This window comes from Cetorhinus maximus, chromosome 32 (assembly GCF_964194155.1).
Source record: "Cetorhinus maximus chromosome 32, sCetMax3.hap1.1, whole genome shotgun sequence".
Lineage (NCBI taxonomy): Eukaryota > Metazoa > Chordata > Chondrichthyes > Lamniformes > Cetorhinidae > Cetorhinus > Cetorhinus maximus.
In genome coordinates, this window is record NC_135910.1 from 12,886,366 (window position 1) to 12,911,693 (window position 25,328).

The following is a 25,328-nucleotide window of genomic DNA, read 5'->3' on the forward strand; positions in this document are numbered from 1 at the left end:
GTGTCCTGAACAGTAGTCATCCCTCAACAATTCATCACAAACAGATTACTCGATCAGTTTCCCCTGGTTGGGGAGTCTAGAACCAAGGGCCACAGTCTCAGGATACGGGGCAGGCCATTTAGGACTGAGTAGAGGAAAGATTTCTTCACTGAGAGGGTGGTCAACCTGTGGAATTCTCTACCACAGAAGGCTATGGAGGCTGGTTCACTGAGTATATTCAAGAAAGAAATTGATAAATTTTTGGATATTAGGGGCATCAAGGTGAGAAAGCGGGAAAATGGCGTTGAGATAGAGGATCGGCCATGATCATATTGAATGGGAGAACAGCCTCTAAGGGCTGAATGGCCTACTCCTGCTCCTAGTTTCTATTGCTGTTCATGGGAACTTGCTGCATGCAAATTGACTTCCAACATTTCCTACGTTATCACACCAGTGACGACATTTCAAAAGTGCTTCATTGGCTGTAAACTGCAATCGAAGGTCATGAAGTCACGGCAAGGGTTTTCTTTGAAAAGCAGTGGAGGATCAGGTAATATCGGTTTTGTCGGGAATAAAAGAATTGCTGCTTAAAAGTAAATTTGGAGGTGGGACGGCTGAACCCAACACTGAACATCAAGTACCATTGAGAAAACTGGGAAGCTGCAACGGAAGGCAAGTTTAAAAAGACAAAAAAGAATTGGAAAGAACAGAAAAAGCATGATAACCAGACATGATGAAAATAACATGACAGAAGAGCATGTTATGCACAGTGGGCTGCAGCGCCACACCAGTCTCCAAGATAATGGCCCAGATCTGCTGCTCAGCATTGGAACAGAGTGTGCCAGCCACTGTTTGCGATTTAAATTGTCAGTTTGCCACTTTACATTGGAACCTTTGCTCCTTCTGGTCTTGGCTCAACCTCTTCCCTCACCCGACAGTGCTCACTCCGCACCCCTCCCCCTGACAGTGCTCACCCACTTCCCACCAAGAAATGCAAAATGCTCATTTCCCTCCCCACACACTCCCCTACAATGCTGACTCTCCTGACATCAGCTGAACAGGAGATTCGAGATAAAAACAAAAAACTACTGCGGATGCTGGAAATCCAAAACAAAAACAGAATTACCTGGAAAAACTCAGCAGGTCTGGCAGCATTGGCAGAGAAGAAAAGAGTTGACGTTTCGAGTCCTCATGACCCTTCAGCAGAACTGAGTAAAGTTAGGAGAGGGGTGAAATATAAGCTGGTTTAAGGTGGGGGGTGGGGTGGGGTGGGGGGAGAGAAGTTGGAGGGGGGTGGTTGTAGGGACAAGCAAGCAGTGATAGGAGCAGATAACCAAAAGATGTCACAGACAAAAGAACAAAGAGGTATTGAAGGTGGTGATATTATCTAAGAGAATGTGCTAATTAAGAATGGATGGCAGGATACTCAAGGTACAGCTCTAGTGGGGGTGGGGTGGAAAGACTGACAGGGCATTACATTTATAGATTTAAAAATAATGGAAATAGGTGGGAAAAGAAAAATCTATATAAATTATTAGAAAAAACAAAAGGGGGGGGGAAGAAACAGAAAGGGGGTGGGGATAGGGGAGGGAGTTCAAGATCTAAAGTTGTTGAATTCAATATTCAGTCCGGAAGGCTGTAAAGTGCCTAATTGGAAGATGAGGTGCTGTTCCTCCAGTTTGCGTTGGGCTTCGCTGGAACAATGCAGCAAGCCAAGGACGGACATGTGGGCAAGAGAGCAGGGTGGAGTGTTAAAATGGCAAGCGACAGGGAGGTTTGGGTCTTTCTTGCGGACAGACCGCAGGTGTTCTGCAAAGCGGTCGCCCAGTTTGCGTTTGGTCTCTCCAATGTAGAGGAGACCGCATTGGGAGCAACGAATGCAGTAGACTAAGTTAGGGGAAATGCAAGTGAAATGCTGCTTCACTTGAAAGGAGTGTTTGGGCCCTTGGACGGTGAGGAGAGAGGAAATGAAGGGGCAGGTGTTGCATCTTCTGCGTGGGCATGGGGAGGTACCATAGGTGGGGGTTGAGGAGTAGGGGGTGCTTCCTTGACCTCTCTGTCTCAATTTCTGGTGATAGACTGCCCACCAATATCCATTACAAGCCTACCGACTCCCACAGCTACTTCGACTACAGCTCCTCACACCCCACTTCCTGTAAGGACTCCATCCCATTCTCTCAGTTCCTTCGCCTCCGTCGCATCTGTTCTGATGATGCTACCTTCAAAAACAGGTCCTCTGACATGTCCTCCTTCTTCCTTAACCGAGGTTTTCCACCCACGGTCGTTGACAGGGCCCTCAACCGTGTCCGGCCCATCTCCCGCGCATCCGCCCTCACGCCTTCTCCTCCCTCCCAGAAACATGATAGGGTCCCCCTTGTCCTCACTTATCACCCCATCAGCCTCCGCATTCAAAGGATCATCCTCCGCCATTTCCGCCAACTCCAGCATGATGCCACCACCAAACACATCTTCCCTTCACCCCCCCTGGCGGCATTCCGTAGGGATCGTTCCTTCCGGGACACCCTGGTCCACTCCTCCATCACCCCCTACTCCTCAACCACCCCACTAGAGCTGTACCTTGAGTGCCCTGCCATCCATTCTTAATTAGCACATTCTCTTAGATAATATCACCACCTTCAACACCTCTTTGTTCGTTTGTCTGTGACATCTTTTGATTATCTGCTCCTATCACTGCTTGCTTGTCCCTGCAACCACACCCCCCCCGCCCACCTTAAACCAGCTTATATTTCACCCCTCTCCTAACTTTACTCAGTTCTGCTGAAGGGTCACGAGGACTCGAAACGTCAACTCTTTTCTTCTCCGCCGATGCTGCCAGACCTGCTGAGTTTTTCCAGGTAATTCTGTTTTTGTTTTGGAGATTCAAGAGCTGAGTCCAGAGAGAGGGTGAGAATTGCCAGAAGGCAGGGGGAGGGGAGGGATTGAGCATTGCTGGGCTTGTTACTGTGTTGGAGTGCTTTGACACTCCAGTTGATTTACTTTGAGCTGTACTCCTCAGCAAGCTTTACACCTGCTAGGAAAAGCTCTAAGTAAATTTGAGTAAAAACAGGTTAAATATAGTGCAAATAGCCAGACTCTATAGCCCACTGTCATCGGGAATCAAGGAACAATCTGGGGAGGATAAAACCAGCAATTGCAAGTTTAAACTCCCCACGTAGGTACCACGCATGAGCACGCATCAGGACTTCCTCAGGGTCCTGAGGCACATCAGCAAGTTGAGTGGGGTCATTCACCATTCTCCATATTGGAAGATTCAGGCCAATGTCTGACAAGGTTCCCATTTTAAAGAGAATATTAATATTCTAAAATTGAGTTTTAAAAATGCTCAGTTAAGTCCCAAATTTGACTGCCAATCATTAGCATGTACCATGTCCAGTTTCATAATGGCGCACAACACGTTCCAAATAATAGAAGGCCATCTAAATCTGACTGGGACTATTGGCCAGTTGTGGCAAAACTGCACCAGGCACTGCACATTAGAAAGCAATATAAAATAGAATCCTAAATGGAACAATTTATTATTCCTAGGAATGTGGAGCTTTGAAACTTGAGAGCTATTGCATCATACGCAGGTTTAATCATTACCCACTAGAGAACTGGGACACAGTTGTTGACGACACTGGCCTTCGACCTTTGGGACCTAGGTTTAAAACAAGCCCAGGCTAATTGAATCAGAATCTCCTCTTAGCACAGCTGCAATGTCTTAACTAGAATGGGTTTGAGCTACTTCAATCTTGTGTGCAATGGGTACATGTCCACACTATAAAATGGCATAAACTTGGCAGTTATGTTCAGACACAAGCGTATGTCCAGCGTCACCCAGTATCAGGAATGGGAAGTTAACCTGAAATTCAAGATCACAGCATTAATGGGGAAAGGGTGCCAAAAACTTAACTCTGTATCTACCCTCTACTACACTGGAACTAGGAGTGTTTGATTCTCTCAAAGTGGAAAATATTCACTCTTCTTGAATATCTTTCAGAGGACAAAAATTAAAACAAAATTACATTAAAACAAAGACCTCACACCACACCATTGCATCGCATCTGTTAGTTCTTAAAAGCTTATAGTAAATTTTGAATAACCCACTGCTTATAGCCTGGTCTGTCAAAAAATGATTGAGTGCAAGTGTCAACTGACTCGAAAAAGAAAGCTTTAAATGCCAAACAGATGCTTGGAATGTTCCTGTAATCACAGCACCAGCATTAATTCACTCTTATTTCCAGCGTTTTTGATTTCTACACGGAGAACAACAAAACAGAATCCTACCATGTGATGAGATACAGCTTGATGTCTGCTGAAGCTTCTTACCTCACCCAGGGGCAGGATAGCCACTAACCCAAGATATCACCAGCTTGTCAATACGTGAATCGTGGGTACCACCAGATGATAGCATTAGGCTCCATGCAGGAGTAACATCCAAATACTCACTATCTTGATTTATAAATGAAGAATGACTAGTCGTGCCTAGTGCTGCTAGGAGTCACCAAACCATTATCTTGAGAGGAGAGAATGGGATAATTTGATGGCAGAAGAGGGAAATTTCTTTTATATTTTCTTTCTTACATGGGAGTCTCTGCACCTCATTCCCTTCTGAATCAAAGTAACCAATAACTTCATTCAAAATCCCACTATGACCTGCTAGTAATACTGATGAGGGAAAGCTAGCGTGCATTCCAGCATAATTTTTTGCTCCCTCTAATCCGTGCCCCAGTCCAATTTCCATCCCCAGAGACTGATATAACTGAGAAAGCTGTGTGGAACCTCGAGCAGAAACTTGTATAACTGCTGTTAAAAAGTAGACCAAGTAATTTTTGGGGGGAACTTAGAGCCTGCAAGGAAGTCATAGACCCATAATCAATGTGTTCCAATTTAAGCAATGATGCTTTTCAAAGGGAAACTAACTTCAGTCTCATGTTCAAAATGGAGTTTCCTTTCAATCATTCCTGTATTATTCCTGCACCCAAGTACAGGTTGCTGCTCAGCATTAATGGAATCTGGTAAACGACTGCCAACTTGGTTGGAAATAGGACTCACTAAATCATGAGACTCTGTGGATTGTGCTCCAAAGATTTGGGTGCCCGAGAAACTTCTTCACAATCCTGCAACCATTTTATGATATGACTTCAACTGTCTTGATTGAGAGATCTGAAATAGATGTCTTCAAAATCTCCACTGGGGTCAAGCAAGGCTGTATGATAGCCCTCATACTACTTACAATCTACCTGACAGCAGCTAATGACCTCAAAGATCAACTGCCCTCTGGTGTCAGTGCTAAATACCACCTATATGAAAAACTCTATCAATCACCCCTGTGCCTAAACTAAACTGACCGGCGACACACATTATCTAGTTTGCAGATGAGTGCAGTGTTGTTGCTCATTCTGCACCAGATTTGCAAGCCACTCTCTCTCAGACTCCGACGTCTACAACACAGGAGGCCACTCAGCCCATTGTGTCCGCACTGGTCAAAGGTCTGACTGCACTAATCCCATTTTCCATCACTTGGCCCATAGCCCTGGAGGCTATGGCAACACAAGTAAATATCTAAATACTTCTTAAATATTACGAGTGTGTGTGATTCAATCACCCTTTTAGGCAGAGTGTTCCAGACTCCTACCACCCTCTGGGAGAAAAAAAACTCTCAACTCCTCTTAGCCTTCTACCTCTTACCTTAAATCTATGCCCCCTGGTTATTGACCCCTCCACTAATGGGAAAAGTGCCTTCCTATCCACCCTATGCCCCTCAATCTTATACACCTCTATCAGGTTCCCTCTTAACCTTTGTTGCTCCAAGGAAAACAACCCCAGCCTATCCAATCTTTCCTCATAGCTCAAACCCTCCAGCCCAGGCAGCATCCTGGTAAATCTCCTCCGCGCCCTCTCCAGTGCAATCACATCCTTCCTATAATGTGGTGACCAGAACTGCACTCCGTACTCCAGTTGTGGCCTAACCAGCATTTAATACAGTTCCAGCAAAACCTCCCTGCTCTTACATTCTTTGCCTCGGCTAATAAAGACAAGTATCCCATGTGACTTCTTAACAACCTTATCTACCTGCACTGCTACCTTCAGGGATCTATGGATATGTACACCAAGGTCTCTCTGTTCAATTCTGCACACAAAAACTCAGCCTGTCCTTGAATGTTGTCAAAACAAAAACTATATCTACCCACACCTGGTCAGCCAATAATCTACCTCACATGTATGTAGGAGACACTCCGGAATTGAGCACTTCCGATACCTTGGCAGCCACCTCCCTCAAAGGCCACCATTAACCAAGATGGCAATCAGAGCATGTGCTGCCTATGATTACAGGGCCAGAAACAGCAAACTAAGTCAGGCAGAGAACATCAAAAAATGGAGTATATAATTTAAAATTTTCTTTAATTGGCTAGGATGCCAAAACTAAAAGTTTACTCAATGCTTTTGTAAAACTACTCATGCACCACTCAAGTGAAATTCAAAATCTTCTGAAGAAGTCTTTTGTACCTTCAAGTTGGGCTATTATTCTATTTGTGCAGTATCTTTTCAAAGTTGAAGCTTAGTATTAAGCAGTTGGCAATCACAGAAGAACTTTCAAATTTTCTTTCAACAAAAGCAGCTGTTACTAAACACTTGAGATGTTGTTGAGCACAGCAGATCTCAGATGGTGTACAAATATAACTGAATATTAGCTTAGCTCAACAGACAGCACTCCTGCCTCCAAATTAAAAGGTCGAGAGTTTCACCATCACATCAGGACTTCAACACAATCTCGGCTTTGTGCAATACTGAGAGATGAGATGCTAAACTGAAGATCCATCTGCCTCTGCTGCTGGATAGTAAACTCCATGGTAATACTCACAAAACAGCAGGGTGTCCTTCCAATGTGCTGGCTAACAGCCCTTCCCTCAAACCAGGGCAAAAAGGAAAACTGACTGCTTTTGAAACACTGGTGCTCTTCAAGCAATTCATCACATGAAGACGACATTTTACCAAATACATTACTCAACAGCATGTGCTATTCACCACAGTTGGGATTTGAGAGCAATTAAACCAGAATTGCTGGAAAATTAAATTCTCATCCTCATGCTAAAATCCCTCTATGGCCTTGCTCCTCCCAATCTCCAAACAACCCTCCAAGAATTCTGTTCCTCCAACTCTGGCCTCTTGTGCATCCCTTACTCCTTTTTGCTCTACCCATTTGTGGCAGTTCCTTCAGCCATCTCTCCATAAACTGCTCCATCCCCCTATTCTTTTAAGACCCTCTTTAAAACCTCTCTCTTCAACCAAGCTTTTAGTCATCCATCCCAACATCCCATTATCTACTCCATTGGCTCGGTCAACGTTTGTCCGATTGCGGAATGCCTTGGGGCTTTTTCCGACGTTAGTGGTGCTGAGAAATGTAAGTTGGCATCCTACTGTATCCATTTTCTACAAGAGATATAGCACTTAAGCTAATAAGTTCTATTGTATTTACAGATCTCCCCTTGGGTGATATTCAATTAATTGCCATAAACTATTCCTGCCAACAGCAAGATTTGTCGCCACCAGTATTTGAGCTAGTTATGCAGCACAAAACATTCTCCAGGTACCCATGATAATGTCGGAATTGTATGACAGAGTCTGTACAGGTCAAATGTACATCGGACAAAAAAATTCATGTGCAAAATCACATTTTACTGAAAGTCTTTGAAAACACTAAACCAACATCATACTTTTTGTTCATTTATGGGAAGTGGGTAATGCTGGCAAGCAAGAATTTACAGCCCATCCCTAATTATTCTTAAGATGGTGCTGAGCTGTCTTCTTCACAATTGAGTTGCTTGCTGGGTCATTGGAAGGGAAGTTAAGAGTCAACTACATGGCTGGTGGGTCTGAAGTCACATTTAGGCAAGACAGGGCAAGGACAGTAGATTTCCTTTACTAAAATTGCCATCTGGTTCACAGATCTTATGACAGCTATGGTCACTATTACTGGCACAGTACTAACTTTTTGTAATTGCAGATTTATTGAAGTTAAATTTCCCACATGTCACAGTGGGGCTTGAAGTTGTTTCCAGGCCTCTGGAATACTGGTCCCATAATATGACATTTTGGTGAACAGTAGCATAGTGGTTATGCCCAGTATATTTTACAAAAAGCAACATGCTAATTATTCAAAGAGTTCAAATTTTATTTCTACCAATCAATTTCTGATGTTTTAAATGATAACAGGGGAGCGCAGTGTATTTTGGCTCACAATTACTGTTAGGAAGAATTCTGTAATGGAGTCTAGACTCTTACCCTTGATGCTGGCCTTCTCAAGCTACGTAGAAGCTTCCCTCGCTTTGACTCATCTCCATCTGGTTCATACGTATTGGTGGTATTATCTCCCTTAGGGAATGAAGAATCAGCCTCTGCTTTTTTCTGTGATGATAGAGACCCAAGTTCATCATCACTGCCAACACTGAAACTTGTTCGATAACTTGCAAACTTGCCTAGCCTTTTGGATCGATCTCTATACAACGCTGGTTTGCTGACAGAGGAAAGTTTCCTCTGGCGCTCCAAAGAACTGATGTCCATTTCACTGTCTGACCCATTACCACTTCCATTCGACTGGGATTTTGCAGAAATAGAATTCCGAATTGTGATAATTTTGCCCTGGGTGCTGTCATGTGGTACTGAGTAGATATTCTCTTCATCCCCTCTTGGTCTCACCAAGGTGTCTACTGGTTCTGCGTAATCAGAGGTGTATGATCCATCGTCAGAAGGTGCCCAACTTACAGTTGAAGGCTTTCTTGGCATTTCTTTGTTCGCTGGTTCTTTCTCAGAGGGATCCATTTTCTTCATCAGTTTGTCAAAATGTACCATTGGCTTTGGTTTTACAGGAGGAGGTACTTTGTTATTTAGCCTCTCAAAAGAGCTGAATGTGCTGTACAGTGAGTAGTTGTCATTCCCTTCAAGGTCCATTAAGAGCTTGGATTGCTCTTTAGTCACTGGAGTCCCGGAGGTTTCATCTCGAAGTGCAACATAGGGTGGTGGGCCTTCAATATCCTCATCATAGTCAAAGCAGTTCGAATTGTTGAGGGGTGAGCTAGGCCTGGGAGAAAAGTTAAACACTTCTTCTGGGTTGCTGCATGCTTCTGCTGCATTGTCATACATGTGTGAAGCTTCAACGAAGATTTTCTTTTCAGCCGCATCTCTGAAAAATGGAGCAAAAATCTCCACATTGTGCTGAAACAGCTGTCCGCTAGGTATTACAGTAAACCTGCCAGAGATCTCGTGAGCAATTTCCCGGCCTTCTTCAAGCTGGTCCCGTGAGACATCACTCTCTGACACTTCAGCTCCTTCAGTGATTGCTACTAACTGAATCGGTATGATGTCTTGCACATCTGACAAAAAGGCACGGAGCATTGCTAAAGAAGCCTTGCGCCTAGCCAAATAAAAAACAATGTATCCATGGACTAACTGGTTTTTCCTTATGTTGAAAGAGGAATGGTAGGAAAGAATTGATAGTTCAACACTCTTACGCACTGCTCCAATTGCTAATTCAAGCATTACCGAATTGCTGTTCCCAGGCTGCAATGAGCTACAAAAATGAGGTTGAATGATGGAGAAGAGAACTTCATCCACGCTAAATAAATCACCACACATCAAACACATTACTATTCGAAGATCTGCATCAGTTAAGTCTTTAATGCTGGGGGATGCGCTTACTAGGTTCAAATTGCGTTTCATGGTATCCAACAAGCCTTTCAAAGCCTGATTGATTTGCAATTCACTAAAGTTTCGCCCTGAACCTACACTGAGAGAAGTTACATCAACAAAAGGACACTGCAATTTGTTGGCAAGTTGTTGGCCATGGTTCCTCAAAGTCTGTAGTGTTTCTCCACCGCTCTCCCTTTTGTTTGCTAGAACTAGTGTTAGAGGCAACTGTGCTAAATGATTGTCCCTTCGGTCTAAAGTAGACTCTTTCAGTTTCTCTAAGCTCTCCTTTATGTAGTACAGCGATTCTTTGGAGTTGTAGAGGCAAAGGCAACCATGAGGTTGAAAGGTCGGTGTCTGAAAAGAATTAACCCGGTGTTTCACATTTCCTTCTATCGGTCTCAATGATAGCTCATACATTTTGCCTTCAAGCACATACTTGTCATCAGTACATAGCACTCGAATCTCATTAGCTAGTTCATGTGCAAGTCCATCCTTGCCAAGAAGTACAAGGTTGAGTTTGTCAGCACTGGAGTCCAAATGAGAATTCACATGGCTCCGGTCAGAAGATCGATAAAATCTAGCAGCCAACGACTGTTCAACTTTACTGTCCATACATTTCTGACTGTTTGGACAAGTCTCTTTTGTCGGATGGTATACAAAATGAATGTGCTTCAAGACAAGAGCATCCCGCTCAGCTTGCAGCTTTTGAAGTGCCTTAAATCGTTGTTCTTCTCCCAAAACATCCTGGATGAGACCCATTTTCTTATTGCTGGGCTTCGCATCCAACTCCAATTCATAAAACAACTCGGAATACTCTAAAAGCAATTCCTGAAACTGATCCTTGGCCTTATCTATGATCTCACGTTGGTGTCTACTGTAAATATCTTGGTATTCATGCTCTTGGAGCCACTGATAGAATTCCTCATTCATAACAAAACTTCTAGCCTCTTCCCATGGTTTTCCAGGGGTTATAAAAGGTGAAGATGCCAGGTTTTCCTTAAAAGCTTTCCTCATCTCAGCTTTCTTTCTTTCATTCTTCAATTTCTCCAAATGCTTTTTGAATTGATCTTCTGCACATTTCCCAGCCAACAAGTCAAATGGAATCCTGTCGTCGTCCACTTTGTCAATATGATCAGTTTTATCCCATGGTGTCTCACTAAGGACAACAAACCAGGCTAAGAAATCCTGCTTGGTCTTCAATCTCTGCTGTGCTGTGGGCCAATTCAAGTTTTCAATCTCATTCAGATCTGGAAAAAGGGCATCAAGGGCGAGCACAAGTCTATTGAGGTACTTGTTCTTTAAGTGGTCAATGTGCTTGTCCTTGAGCATCAGGACATGCTGAGAGAACAGTTTTTTGGCCTTCAGAGTTCCTTCTAGATACACATACTCCTGGAATTCAGGTTTCATCTGCATTTTCCTAGTGGCATTCATCCAACTTTCATTATGATGTGTGACACAGTGGCTAATGATAAATTCATACTTATCTTTTCCATGAGCTATTAGTTGACTTTGTTGTTTCAACGCTTCATAGTATGGAGTTATTTTGGGTCTTGCCCTGCTTTTATCTATTAGCTGTGCTAAAGTACTAAAGGCCAGTTCCACATTGACATTTGATCGAGCTGATGTCTCCACCACTTGGAGGTTCTTTCTCGTCATGGCGAAGGAGTGTGCCTCACGTATGTACCGTTCCACGCCTTCGTCACATTTTGTCAGCACCACCACAATAGGTTTTTTTGTTTTTATTATTTGGTTATACAGATTTGTGACAAACTTAAGCTGCTCCTCAAAATTCCTGTTCATACCCCGGCTGACATCTACGCAGAGAAGGAAACCATCGATCAGTAGTTTCCCTTCTGGCATCTGCTTCTGTTCAAAGTCTTGTTCCAGACCCAACTGGTCAGTGCAAATATACATCAGCTTTTCAGCGGATGCCAATTTGGTTGCTGCAGCACGTTTAATATAGGGTTGCAGGGCAGTGCTCCGATGTGGCTGAAAAGTCTGATCATCAATGAACTCAGTTTGTTCCACCACATGAATTCGACATTCCACTCCTTCCTCCACTGTTCTACCAACCTCACCCCAATACAAAAAATGGTCATTGTTAACAACACGGCCCCCAAAGTCACTGGTGCTGAGGACAGACGTGTGGTCAAGATGAAATTCATCGGCTTTAGGGCGCACAAATCGATTGCAGAAACATGACTTCCCAACTCCGCACTGGCCCTTCTCTTTTTCCGTCCCAGATAATCCCACGACACTGATACTGTAGTTTGGGATCCGCACATCCTGTTTCTTTGCCATCATAATTATCCGATCATCCTGACAGGGTCAATAGCAGTACCACCATAGAACTCGGATTGCTCGCAGTACAATTATAGACTGACACCTTTTGCAGCACGAGCTTCAGATCCCATGTTTTTGTGGTCCTCAGTATTACTATCCTTCTGTCCCAGGCAGCTAAAAGTCGACGGTCCCAGTAACTCCCTGTAAAAGAAGAAAATGAAAAATTAATTAGGGTTGGAAAATGAAACTGCAACAGTGACGGTATCCTACGTCCAATTGAACTTTTAACAAAAATCTGCAAATGTACATTGTCTTTTCAAAATTGTTGCTCTCAACATTGAAGGTGAAGGTTATAGGGCTGTTGCCAGTGATGGCAGCAATGGGAGGTGATGAACTAACACAAGATTGAAATGTAATTTTTAGTTAACATTTAGTATTTCCAACAGTGCATTTGATTACTTCAAACAAGCCAAAAAAAACAACTGTGCAACCTAATCTCAAATCAACTGAACAGCACCCAAACTTGAAAGTGAAACAAGATAATAAGTCTCCAAAGCTACAACAGTAATTTTATCTGCTGAGTGATGCTGCCATGCAAATAATGGTGGGCTATGGGACAAAGAACTATCTAAAGTGTTTGCCACTCTTCTTTTTATCGCCAAAACATCGCATACCTAAGTTAGCTGCAGGTCCAAAATTCAAGTTTCAAATTTATCATTTTGCTCACCAAGTGCAGCATATACTTGAGGAAAAGCCTCCTTCAGTAATTCCTTCCATTCCTTTCCATATTGGTGCTAACTCATGGTTGTAGACACTGGCCAGTTCTACACTACTTCACCCAAATGACCATGACTAATGTCTCAACCCTAATTGTCAGCAGGATATTTGACCGCAGCAGATAACACAATCAAGTCAAAATCAGTCAACTTAATACACGCACACTTACAGTAAGAGTCACGAGATAGCAATCAGGAGCAGGAAATCCTGGACAATTTTCCTTTCCTTAATCCAGAGGCACTGATACCAACTGCAGGAACAGTAGTGTGCCCAAAGGCTAATGCACAAATCACAGACTGAATTTGGGATCTTCCTGGTCTGTATGGCTTAGCAACTCACTGATTAAATCGGAGACAATGGAAATATTTTGCACTGAAATCTCTATCAAAATCAATTATTTCTTACTGCTGACTTAATGAGAGTTTGTGTTGATACAAACCATTAGTTTTATTTAATCTACGACAACCTTGCTGTGCTATATTAGTTGAGTAAAATAACTTCTGAGAATGCTGCAGTATCACATAACCACCATTGAGGAATTGAGCACAATGTTATGGTCATTCAACAATGTAAAATTATTCCATTGAATACACACACACTTAGGGTATTTACCTCCACTTTCAACTTGTGGGTGAGCTTTTGTCTCAATATCACTTCCATTCACCAATTATTCTCTGCTCATTCCAGTGAATTTCATGCTGGGGAAAAAAAAAGAGAAAGATGATTAAAGTAGAGATAAAACTCTAAGTTTCCTACCTCACCATTACAGAATTAATTTTTTTTAGTGACATGAATTTGATGTACAGATTCAAAAAGCATCAGAAATAGCTTAACGTTCAAGTTTCTGGATATGATATAAATCCTAAGATTTAAAATTATATTTTTATTTAATCTCTGCCTCTTAAATTTATTCTTTATTGTTTCATATTGAAATCACATTGAAGAATTAGAAAAGGCTGCAGGATCACGACAGGAAAATACATTGAGAAGCCTGAGGTATAATGTATATCGTGCACTCAGTAAACTGAATGGCCTGTTTCTGTGCTGGAATATCGAGAGTTCTGATTCTTCATTCATCTCATATTGCTCCATCCCTAATCCACCAGCACTACCTATTGTTACATAGCTTAAAACATGGATCAGGCAAGCTTGAAAGGACAAAATCTATAACCTAATTGTACTGCTTGGTACTTTTCATACAGAGTTCATAGAATTACTGGAATTTTACAGCACAGACAGGTAATTTGGCCCAACTGCTCAACACGAACATCCTCCCATTTTTCTTCATGTAACTCCATAAAAATATCCTTTTTATTCACTTTTCCTGCATTACTTAGCTAATTTCCCCTTAAATGCATCTACCCTATTCATCTTGATCACTTCTTGTAGTAGCAAGTCCCGCATTCTCACCACTCTCGGATTAAAGAAGTTTCACCAGAATTTCTTATTTGATTTTTGGTGGTTATATTTATTATGCCTAGCTTTGGTCTTCCCCACAAGTGGAAGCATCTTCTCTATGTCAACTCTGACAAACCTATTCAGAATTTTAAGGCCTGTATCAGGTCAGCCCTCTACTCTGGAAAAAATAGCCCTAGCCAGTTCAGCCTTTCCTGTTAGCTGCACCCTCTCAGATCTGGTATCATCTTTTTCAATTATTTTTGCAACTTCTCCAATGCCTCCATATCATTTTTATAATGGGGAGGTCAACAGTTGGTTACAGTCTAACCAAGGTTCTATTTAAGTCAACATAACTCCTACTTTTGAATGGTATTTCTCTAGGAATGAACCCAGTGCTTCGCTAACCTACATTGTGCATCTATACCAATCGTTCCCGTTGCACATCTATCCCAACTAGCCTATTATATATCTCCTGCAGTAAGGATACCACTAGCCTCTGCTCTATGCCATTGCCGCTGCCGCGAGAAAGGCAACTCAGGTGGAGTTTTGATTTGCTATCACTAAAAAAAAACTGGGACAAATAAATAGTGATTGTTACCCCAAATCAATGAGCTGCCACTTGTCAAGCGGTCACATAGCCAATGGGTCAGAACAAGGCTCTGTCAAGTCCTGCCACATCCAGTTGCGAATGGTGGTGGATAATTAAATAACTATCTACAGGTGGCGGCTCCACCCATCCCAGTGATGGGGGAGCCAGTACATCAGTGCAAAAGACACCACAGAAGCATTTGCAACCATCTTCAGCGTTAAGTGCAGAGTGGATGATCAATCTCTACGTCCTTCTGAGGTCTGCAGCATCACAGATGCCAGTCTTCAGCCAAATCTTGATATCACGTGGAGTGAACAGAAACAGTTGAAGGCATGGGATACACCACTCTCAAGATCCTGACATGCTCCAGAACTAACCATGTCCCTATCCAAGCTGTTGCAGTATAGCTACAACACCGGCATCTACCTGAATGTTGGAAGTTGCCCAGGTCCACAAAAAGGACAAACCCGACCCATCCAATTATTTCCCCATCAGCCTATTCTCAATCATAAGCAATGGAAGGAGTCAACAACAGTGCCATCAAGCAGCACTTACACAGAATAACCTGTTCAACAATGCTCAGTTTGGTTTCTGCCAGAGCCACTTGGCTCCTGACCTCATCACAGCCTTGGACCAAGCATAGCCAAAAGAGCTGAAATCAAGAGGCAAGAGGAGAGTGACTGCCCTTGACATTAAGGCAGCATTTGAACAAGTGTGGCATCAAGGAGCTCAAGAAAATTGAAGTCAATGGGAAGCAGAGGGATAATTCTCCACTGGTCGGAGTCATGCCAAGCACAAAGGAAGATGGCTGCAGTTGTTCGAGGTCAATCATCTCAGGCCCAGGACCCCCCTGTAAGAATTCCTCAGGGTAGTGTCCTAGGCCCAACCATCTTCAACAACCTCATAAATGAACTTCACTCCATCATAAGGTGGGGATGTTCACTGATGATTGCAGTGTTCAGTACCATGCGCAAGTCCTCAGACACTGAAGCACTCAGTGTCCAAATGCTGCAAAACCTTGACAACTTTCAGAGTTGGACTGAAAAGTGGCAAGTAACAATTGCACCACACAATTTCTGAGCAATGAACATTTCCAACAAGAGAGTCTAACCATCTTACCTTAACATTCAACAACATGACTACCGCTGAATCACAACTATCAAAATACTGTGGGTTACCACTGACTAGAAACTTAACTGGACCAGCCATATAAATACGGTGGCTACCAGAACAGGTCAGAGGCCGGGAATCCTGTGGTGAGTAACTCACCTCCTGACACACCAAAGCTGGTCCACCATCTACAAGGAACAAGTCAGGAGAGTGATGGAATACTCTCCACTTGCCTGGGTGAGTGCAGCTTCAACAATACTCAAGAACCTTCACACCATCTAGGACAAAGCAGTCTGTTTCATCAGCACCCCATCCATCACCTTAAACATTCCCTCTCCCCACAGTGGCATCAGTGTGTACCATCTACAAAATGCACTGCAGCAACTCAACAAGCTCTTTCGACAGCATCTTCCAACGTGTACCTCCTGGAAGGACAAGGGCAGCAGACAGATGGAAACATCACCACCAGCAAGTTTTTTTTCTCCAAGCCACACACCACCTGACTTAAAATTCTATTGCCATTTCCTCACTGTTAATGGGTCAAAATCATGAACCACCTTCCCAGCAGCACTATGGGTGTACCAATGACACAGATGACACCAAAAAGTCTACAGAGGTATTATAGAGAGGTAAAAGTGAGTGGGCAACAACTTGGCAGATGGACTGTAATGTGGGAAAATGTGAAGATATGCATTTTGGCAGGAAGAATAGAGGAGCTGAATATTATTTACAAGGAGAAAGGCTGTAGAAAGCTACAGCACAGAGGGATTTGGGAGTCCTCGTACATGAATCCCAAAAAGCTAACATACAAGTTCAGCAGGTAATAGGGAAGGCAAATGAATGTTGGCCTTTATTTCAAAAGGAAGAGTATAAAAATAGGGAAGCCTTGCTAAAACTATACAAGACACTAGCTAGACCACACCTAGAATATTGTGAACACTTTTGGTCCCCTTATCTAAGGAAAGATATACAGGCATTGGAGGCAGTCCAGAGAAGGTTCACTAGGTTGATCCAGGGTATGGAGGGATTTTCTTATGAGAAGTTGAGTAGATTGGGCCTGTACTCATTGGGAGTTTAGAAGAATGAGGTTACCTTATTGAAACATATAAGATTCTTAGGGGGCTCAACAGGGTAGATGCTGAGAGGTTGTTTCCCCTTGGGGGAGAGTCTATGACCAGAGGGCATAATCTCAAAGTAAGGGGGCTCCCATTTAAAACAGAGATGAAGAAGAATTTCTTCTCTGAGGGTAGTGAATCTGTGAAACTATTTACCACAGAGGGCTGTAGAGGCTGGGTTGTTAAGTGTATTCAAGGCTGAGATAGACAGATTTTAATCAGTAAGAGAATCAAAGGTTATGGGGAGAAGACAGGAAAGTGGAGTTGAGGATTATCAGATCAGCCATGATCTCATTGAATGGCAGAGCAGACTCGATGGGCCGAATGACTTATTTCTTCAGGTCTTAAAGCCAGATGGATTACAGTAATTCAAGGCGATGTCTCAAAAACAACTTCTCAAGGGCAATCAGGGATAGGTAACAAGTGCTAGCTCATATCCCATGAAAGAATATTTTAAAAGATTCTCTGCACCGAAGGGCTTCTCCATCAAAGCGCCATGACCTTGCTGTTCAATCAGCACAAGATTTTATTGGTTCCTACTGCTCTTGCAAATGAAATTGCTTTTACAGAGATCTGTCTGAAACAGACCAAAACATGATAAACTAAGATGTCTGAGACTAGAGAAAGCAATATTTTAAACTCTACTGTTCCACATGGCTCTGATCAGACATGAGTTACATTTGGGATGGGCATTCTGTTGAATGCCATGTTTATAAGGAGAACAGTCTGCAATAGAACAACTGGCAATTTGTATTTGGTTTGAAAATTGCTCTTCCCTTATTGGGATCAATACCATTCATTCTATCACAGTATCTGCAAAAGGGGCAGCACAGCAACTCTGGAGCTGGTTGCTTAAAGATATGTGCTTTATGCGCTCATGGGATGTGGGTGTCTCTGTCAAGGCCAGCATTTATTACCCATTTCTAACTGCCTTTAAGAGCAGGGAAGAGTCAACCATATTGCTTGAATCTGGAGTCACATGTAGGCCAGACCAGGTATGGATGGCAAATTTCCTTCCCTAAAGGACATTAGTGAACCAGATGGGTTTTTACAACAATTGATAATTGCATCATGGTCACCATTACTGAGTCTAACTTTCAATTAGATTTTTTCTTAATTAATTGAATTTAAATTCCACCCTCGACTGGGATTTGAACCCATGAAAATTAACTGAGTCCCTGGTTTATTAGTCCAGTGATAATGCGAATATGCCACCATCTCCATGCACCAGTAATGTGGACCTGATGTGATGTTAATTGTAGCACCACCACAAACTGCTGGCAGAGGCCAGATTTCTCAGCACACACTACCAGTTCAACCAAGGATCTCTTTGCCTGCATGGTTTATTACACAGGACAATGCCTTTTATTATCATCCAATCTGAGGATAGGGGAACCGAGTTTAATTTTGGCAATTTCAGGAAATTCATTCAACAGACCAGCAATCAAGCAGCATGTACAGAGTACATGTAACATAAATATTAAATATTTCAGTAATACAAAGACTAATTACGGTCAGATTAATCCTGTGGGCCTTATTGCCTCTAAGAGAAAACACCACTGCTAACAATGGGAGGTTACTTGCAAAAAAGCTAATGCACCATCAAGGCCATCACCAACCATCACAGCAGAAAAATTACATCAGAGTAGCATTAATTCTTTCAGGGATCAATATAAAGAACTCAATTATGCCATGCAAGTGTTCAAACAGCCTGTATACATGATAAATTACTACTGGCTACACAGTCTCATAACCGACAGGGGAACTGCACTTACTCCAATTCCAGGGAATGAAACAGCTTGATATTGCAAACAGCAGCTAGACAACAAAAAAAACTTGCAAAAAATTTTAAATAGCAAAAAATAAACTAGATAAGATAATGCACTCAGAATTACTAAGGATTACTGAGCTCCAGCTTAATGCAAGTGGAAGAGGTATCGAGTACATTTTTTTTTAAATGGGAAAAGCAGGACAAGAGACAAAACTGTTTTTATGCACTTCCCAATGACTGCAGTTAGGCAGAACAGGATAGTCCAAAATTCTTTTTTTTTTAAAAAATGTATTTAAACTTTGGAGCATGGAAGCAAGGGAAAGAAAATTTGACAGAACCATAGCTCCTACTGATAATATTATGCTGTGTACATATGATCATAAGCAGAGCAGCTGACCTGTGTAAAAAAAGGCATGTTAACCAAAAGGTCTCAACTCCAGACCTAATGCAGTGCTTTAATAAAAGAATTTTTAAAAGGATTTAATAATGTCGAATTCAACTTAACTAATTGATCCTGTGGCAATCCTACTTCTTGCTCAAGCAGATCAGCTGATCATGTATTTAATATAACCGTAGGTCCATTTAAATATTCAGCAATCACCGTTACTGGATAAAATCCATTTGTAGGCTTTTAAAACCTCTAGATAGATATCTATAGGAGCTAAACTCTGGTCATTTAGTTTTATTTTTGGAAATTTATACAGAGCGTCTAGTAGGATATTGTGTTATATTTTTACAGTTCTACTGACAGATCCACAATCAAGGAAACGACGCTTCCCTTCAGTCCAGAACAGTGGTAACAACTGACATATCACACAATGCCTTAGAATTAAGGTCAGCTGCAGAGGACAAAAACAATTGGAAAAGATAAGTCCACAAGTAAAAACAACTAAGAAAAAGCCATTTATTCCAGACAAAGTTCAACCTTACAGTGCTTTCCCATGATAATTTCCAATTGTACTTTCAACAACCTGCAGAATCCCTGAAACAAAAACAGAAAATACTGGACATTCTCAGCAAGACAGGTGGCATCTATAAAGAGAAAATCAACGGTAATGTTTCAGGTCAATAAACCTTCATCAGATCCTGGCAAAAAAAAAAATCATCAAATAGAGGAGGGGAAGAAAGACACGGCCCCTTAAAGGAGTAGAGGGGTCAGGCTGGCAGCCCGGTAGTTGCAGGGGGGGTAAACGAGCCAGCCGGCGCAGGGGGAACGAGCCAGCCGTCTCGAGGAGAGTAGTAAGCGAGTGAACGCGAGAAAAAGAATGTGTGGGTGAGTGAAATTCATGTTTAGCGTTTGCCAAACTTTATCTTTCTGAAATTTGTTCATCAGTCCTGGAGTGAAAAACAAATTTGTGAAGTGGCCCCTCCACACAAATAGGTTGGGCAACCCGAGTATAAATGCATTTTTGGGGAGGCTAGGCAAGCAAATGATGGAAAAGAAAATGGAGAGCTGACAGAGTTAGATGGGTAAAGACAGGAGGCTTGCATGGAGCACAAATACTGGCGTGCCGAATGGCTTGTTTCTGTATTTTAAATTTTCTTGTAGGAAGAATAGAAAAGCAGTATATTATTTAAATGGAGAACGAGTGCAGAATAGGTGGTACAGAAGGATCTGGGTGTCCTGGTACATGGATCAAAGTTAGTATGCAGGTACAGCGAGTGATTAGGAAGCCAAATGGAATCTTGGGATTTACTGCAAGAGGAATGGAATATAAGAGTAGGGAAATTTTACTGCAACTGTACAGGGCCTTGGTGAGAACACATTTGGAGTACTCTGTACAGTCTTGGTCTCCTTATTTGAAAAAAAGATATAACTGTTCAAGCAGTTCAAGGAAGGTTTTTTCAACTCATTCCTGGGATGAAGGGTTTATCCTATGAGGAAAGGTTGAATGGGTTGGGCCTATGCTCATTGGAGTTTAGAAGAATGAGAGGTTATCTTATTGGAACATAAGCACTTGAGGGGATTTGATAGGGTCCAGAGGATGTTTCCTCTGGTAGGGGAGACTTAAACTAGGGGTTTATAGTTTAAGAGTAAGAGGTCTACCTCTTGAGACAGAGATGAGGATAATTTTTTTCTGATGGTTGTTAGCCTGTGGAAATCTCACCCCCAGAAAGTAGAGAAAGCTGGGTCTTTAAATTTATTCAAGGCTGAGTTAGACAGATTTTTGCTAGACAAGGGAGTCAAGGGTTATGGGATGCGGACAGAAAGTGGAGCTGAGACCACAACCAGATCAGCTGTGATCATGTTGAATGGCAGAGCAGGCTCAAAGGGCCAAATGGCCTACTCCTGCTCCAGGTTCTATGTTTCCATGTTCCTATATCCCACGTAAATTTACCTTTAACTGATCTGTTTTTTTTGTTCCCTGGTCCCATTTCCTCACCTTCCTTTGAAGCGGAAATAATGAATACTCAGTAGCCCCAACCAACAAACACAAATGAATAAATTACTGAAATTTGTTGATGTCTCAATGAGTAGATGGGTGGTACTGAGTCAAACTGACTACAAGTGTGCTTGGTTTGACTCTAGCCTATGATAAGTCAGGTAATTTAGTTGGAACATCAGTGGTGCAATCTAACTGACTTCACTGTCACTAGAATGGGTGAAGAGGCAAAATGTCAGCCAGACCTTATTTTTTTCTGCAATCTTTCTGGAAAGTGTACACTATTCAAGGTACTCGACCCGCAAGCCAGAGGCTGCAAGTTAAAATGCCACCATGGCAAGTTGCAAGACAGAGTTCAATAAACCTGATAACTTGCAGCTATCATAAAAATTGCTGGATTGTCATTAAAAACCTAAGTAACTTTTAATGCCCTCTGAAGCATCTTGGCAGGCTATTCAGTTGTAAAACAATTGCTACAAAAGGAAAATCAAGGGCGAGCAGTGAGTGGGACCTTCCCAGCATTGCCCACATTCCAAGAACAAACTAAAGCAAAAATGGATGTGAGCCAAGAACAAGGTCAGGCTCCCCACAGTAAAATAACCTGCTGACACTGTCAAAATTCCCAAATGAGAAACTGCCTTTTGGTAAATTGGCAGAGGTGTTGGGTTGGCTGGGGGCAGAGGCGGTAAAGGACTCTAGCCAGATGAGTCATACACATTCCAAACTCATGGATAAAGTAAAACAGCACACAAGTACTGTGACAAGTTGCAGTACTTTAACATATTAGCACTAGGGCACACATTCGTGCGCACAATTCCCCACATGACAAGTGCGGTATAACAAAAAGATGGAACAAGGTTTTGAGAAATGTCTAACAACATTACCACTAATCAATTCAAGAACTGCACATAAAGGTGCTGGAACCAGGTTGCAAACTTGACCTTTCAGTCAAGGGCCAAAAGGTGGTTTGATAAGGAATGGCATGTAAGCCTTGAATCAATGACAAATAAAGTCATAGTGCAGAATATGGAATATAACTGACGGTACGACAGTTCTTTGGTACCTTGTTAAGCAGAAAGGGTCAAACAGCTGTATTCACACTGTGAATGCACGCTGCTGACTTGAGTATTTGGAGGTCTTTCAGATGATCAATCACAAGGTACTCAGGTGGTAAAACAATCCATAGAGGCATTATCCATGACATTAAAATGCTGGCCTGATGGGTAGTTTGAGTAAGTGTGCTTCTCAATTGAAATCTAACAGCCTTGGCTGCCCTCTGGATTGATCTTCTTGATGTCTTCATTGAGGGCGCTAAATACTGCCAGAGACACCGGAACAGCCCCACGGCAGCAGAAGTACACATCGAGAGGCCACATTTTAGCTTTGCTCATGTTCAAAATAAAGATTCATTTGGAGGTCTTTGTTTTGTTCAGTGTGATGTGACAGAATATAGACTCTCAAGGTTTTATCAGCAAATCCACAGAATTGGCACATGCTCTTTTTTAAAAAGTGGGTAACTTACCTTGTACTTTCCAACATTTGAGAGTTACAGTACTCAGACTCTTAGGGTCTACTTGAGAATAAAGAAAATATGATCAAGTACACGCCCCTTTCCAGTTAATAGTGCAACGACCCAATCCCCAATTTTAGCAGATTGCATCAGCCTGGTTCAGTTGAAAGCACTCTTGCTATGAGAGATTATAGATTTAAGCCTCCATGCAGTCGTTCAGATGAGACATCGAGGCCCTGTTCACAGCTCCTATGATTCAAATGGATGCTCAAAGCAGGCATAGTGCTATGTAAAACATAGATAGCTCCCAATTTCTAGCTTTTTGCACCAAGATAGATAATTAGGAAACATGGAACTTTGAATTAAGAGTAGACTTTCATAAAATACAAGAATGTTGTTCCTTGAAAATATATTTTTAAAAAATGAACATGGCACTGTTGCATGAGGAGCACAAGTTCCACTTACGCTGGGGTCTTGCTGTGTGTAAGCTGGCTACCACATTTGCTTAAATAAAATCGGAATACGTCAAGGTGATCCAATTCATGGAATACAGTTTGGGAAATTAGCAACGAGATAAGACCTTAAAGAAATCCAAGCCATTCCTTCATGCCCATAAGTTAGACAGACAGAAGGGGAATGACAAGAAGCAACAGAAGGGTTCAAATCATTGATAGGTGTCACGATAGCCATAACTAGAACCTTTTGTTCTGGAAAAGGGACTTGAACAATGGAATAAGCAGGCCAAAAGCATTCAATTCAATGACATATCAGATGACCTCCAAAGAGCAAGCCTAACAAATTGGTACAATGGAATGCACCACAGTATAACAAAACACAAAACAAAAAGCCTCAACTTCTTTACTTGAAGCAAATAAACCATCCAAGTGTTGAGTTTTCACATTGTGGTTAACAGCTTAGAACTACCCCAATCACACCCAAGAGTAGCTGCTATACCTCGCACAACAGTGGACTGCAAACCTTTTCAACAGTCCCAATGAAACAATTTCATTATTGGGTCAGGTGGAAAATGGCAAGTGCAGCATTTTAATAATGACCCATGCTGCACCTTTGCACAATTTATTTTGGCAAAATATGGAATGAAGTAAAGACAACATGGGAACATCACCACCTACAAGTTCCCCAAGTCTCACACCATCCTGGCTTGGAACTACATTGCTGCTCCTTCAATGCCACTGCGTTAAAATCCTGGACCTCCCTCCCAAACAGCACAGAATGCATCTACACCACATGGATTCAAGGCAGTGGCTCAACACCAACTTCTCAAAGGTAATTAGGGATAAGTAACAAATGCTGGCTGGCCTTGTCAATGATTCTCACAATAAAAACAGTTCAGCCTATCCTGCATGTTTATTGATATCTCCAGAGGAACTATCTTAGATTTCCTGCTGTTTCCCAGTACCTAATAATATTTTCGTCAAGCATTGAATTCCCACTGATTAATCAGCTTTTGGTGACTTCCGTATTCTAATAACTTTGCATCGAAAAATCCTAAATCTCCCAATATAGGTTTTTCTTTAGTATTAAGCCTGAAGTTATTCCCTTTTGCTACTGATCCACTAACAATTTGAAATTAAAACGTACAACCGTTTACCTTCTCAAACTTACATAATTTGAAAACTTCTAATAATAGCCCATCATGCTCCGCTGAATACAGCCCTAGCTTTACCCACATTTCTCATCATAACTCTATTCCTTCCCTGGTATCACCCGAGTATATCTAAGCTGCATGATTTCTGTTTTTAATAAGTTTCCCAAAACTGCGTACACGCCATATCCTAACCAATACCTTTTATAGGTTCAACACCATTCTTCCTTTTATATTTAATGCCATGATTAAAAAATGGAAAACCTGCATTTTGTGTATCCCCACCTAGAATCCTGCTTATAAAGATCAGTGTAACCATACTCCCAGTAAGACAGCTTTCTAATGTTATCCTCATGTATTACCAGTGTTACTCATTACTAATTTCAGATTAATTACCTACAGTTAACTAAATTAACCCTTTCCTTTATTAAATGATGTAACCTCTGCCATTCCTTTAAGCCCAACTTTATGTTTTAAATTACCTGTGCTTATACATACAAGGGCTGTGCCAAACAGTTTCTAAACAACTGAATGGTTCCTGAGATGACTAGTCAGGGACTGGACTTTCAATACCCTTCAAGACATTATCTTTACATCAAAGCAGGAGACTGTATGAGTTCAATCCTAATCTTGTGCTACAATTTATCACCCACTGCATCTTGGTCAATCACCATCAAAAGAAAACCACTCCATACGTGTGGTTTGGAAAAGGGTAGTTTCATTTGTCTGCATGGGCAATTTTAACCAAGTTCAAGCAGCACAAATATAATAGCTAGGCTCATTTTGGCTTAAATTAAGAGCACAATTGTATTAACTGTCACCAAATGAATGCAGCACCTGTCGAGAATGACCTGAAATTTGAAGACTTTAAATACTATAAATGCATTTATATAGCACCATTAAAATAGAAGCGATTTCAATGAGCAGAGTTACAGAAACATGGGGAGAAAATATGCCAAGTCATGAAAGAAATTAGGAGAAATGGTCAAAAACTTGTTGGAAAAAGGTTTTGAGAAGGTTTCTCAAGTTGAAGTGAAGAATAAACAAAAAGGATATTTATGAGGCAGTTCCAGAGAGTACACTCTAGGCAACCAAAGGCTCTACCACCAATACAGG

General features: G+C 41.9%; 1 protein-coding gene across 1 annotated transcript in view; it reads right to left on the minus strand.

Moving 5' to 3' along the window:
• Window positions 1-25,328, minus strand: part of arhgap35a (Rho GTPase activating protein 35a) — a 113,871-nt gene that overhangs the window by 56,901 nt on the left and 31,642 nt on the right. Inside the window, exons 2-3 of the mRNA XM_078533180.1 lie at window positions 13,342-13,427; window positions 8,266-12,153 (exon numbers count right to left, since the gene is read on the minus strand). Of these exons, the coding sequence (XP_078389306.1) occupies window positions 8,266-11,973 (3,708 nt within the window). The 5' untranslated portion in view covers window positions 11,974-12,153; window positions 13,342-13,427. The remainder of the gene's footprint in view (window positions 1-8,265; window positions 12,154-13,341; window positions 13,428-25,328) is intronic.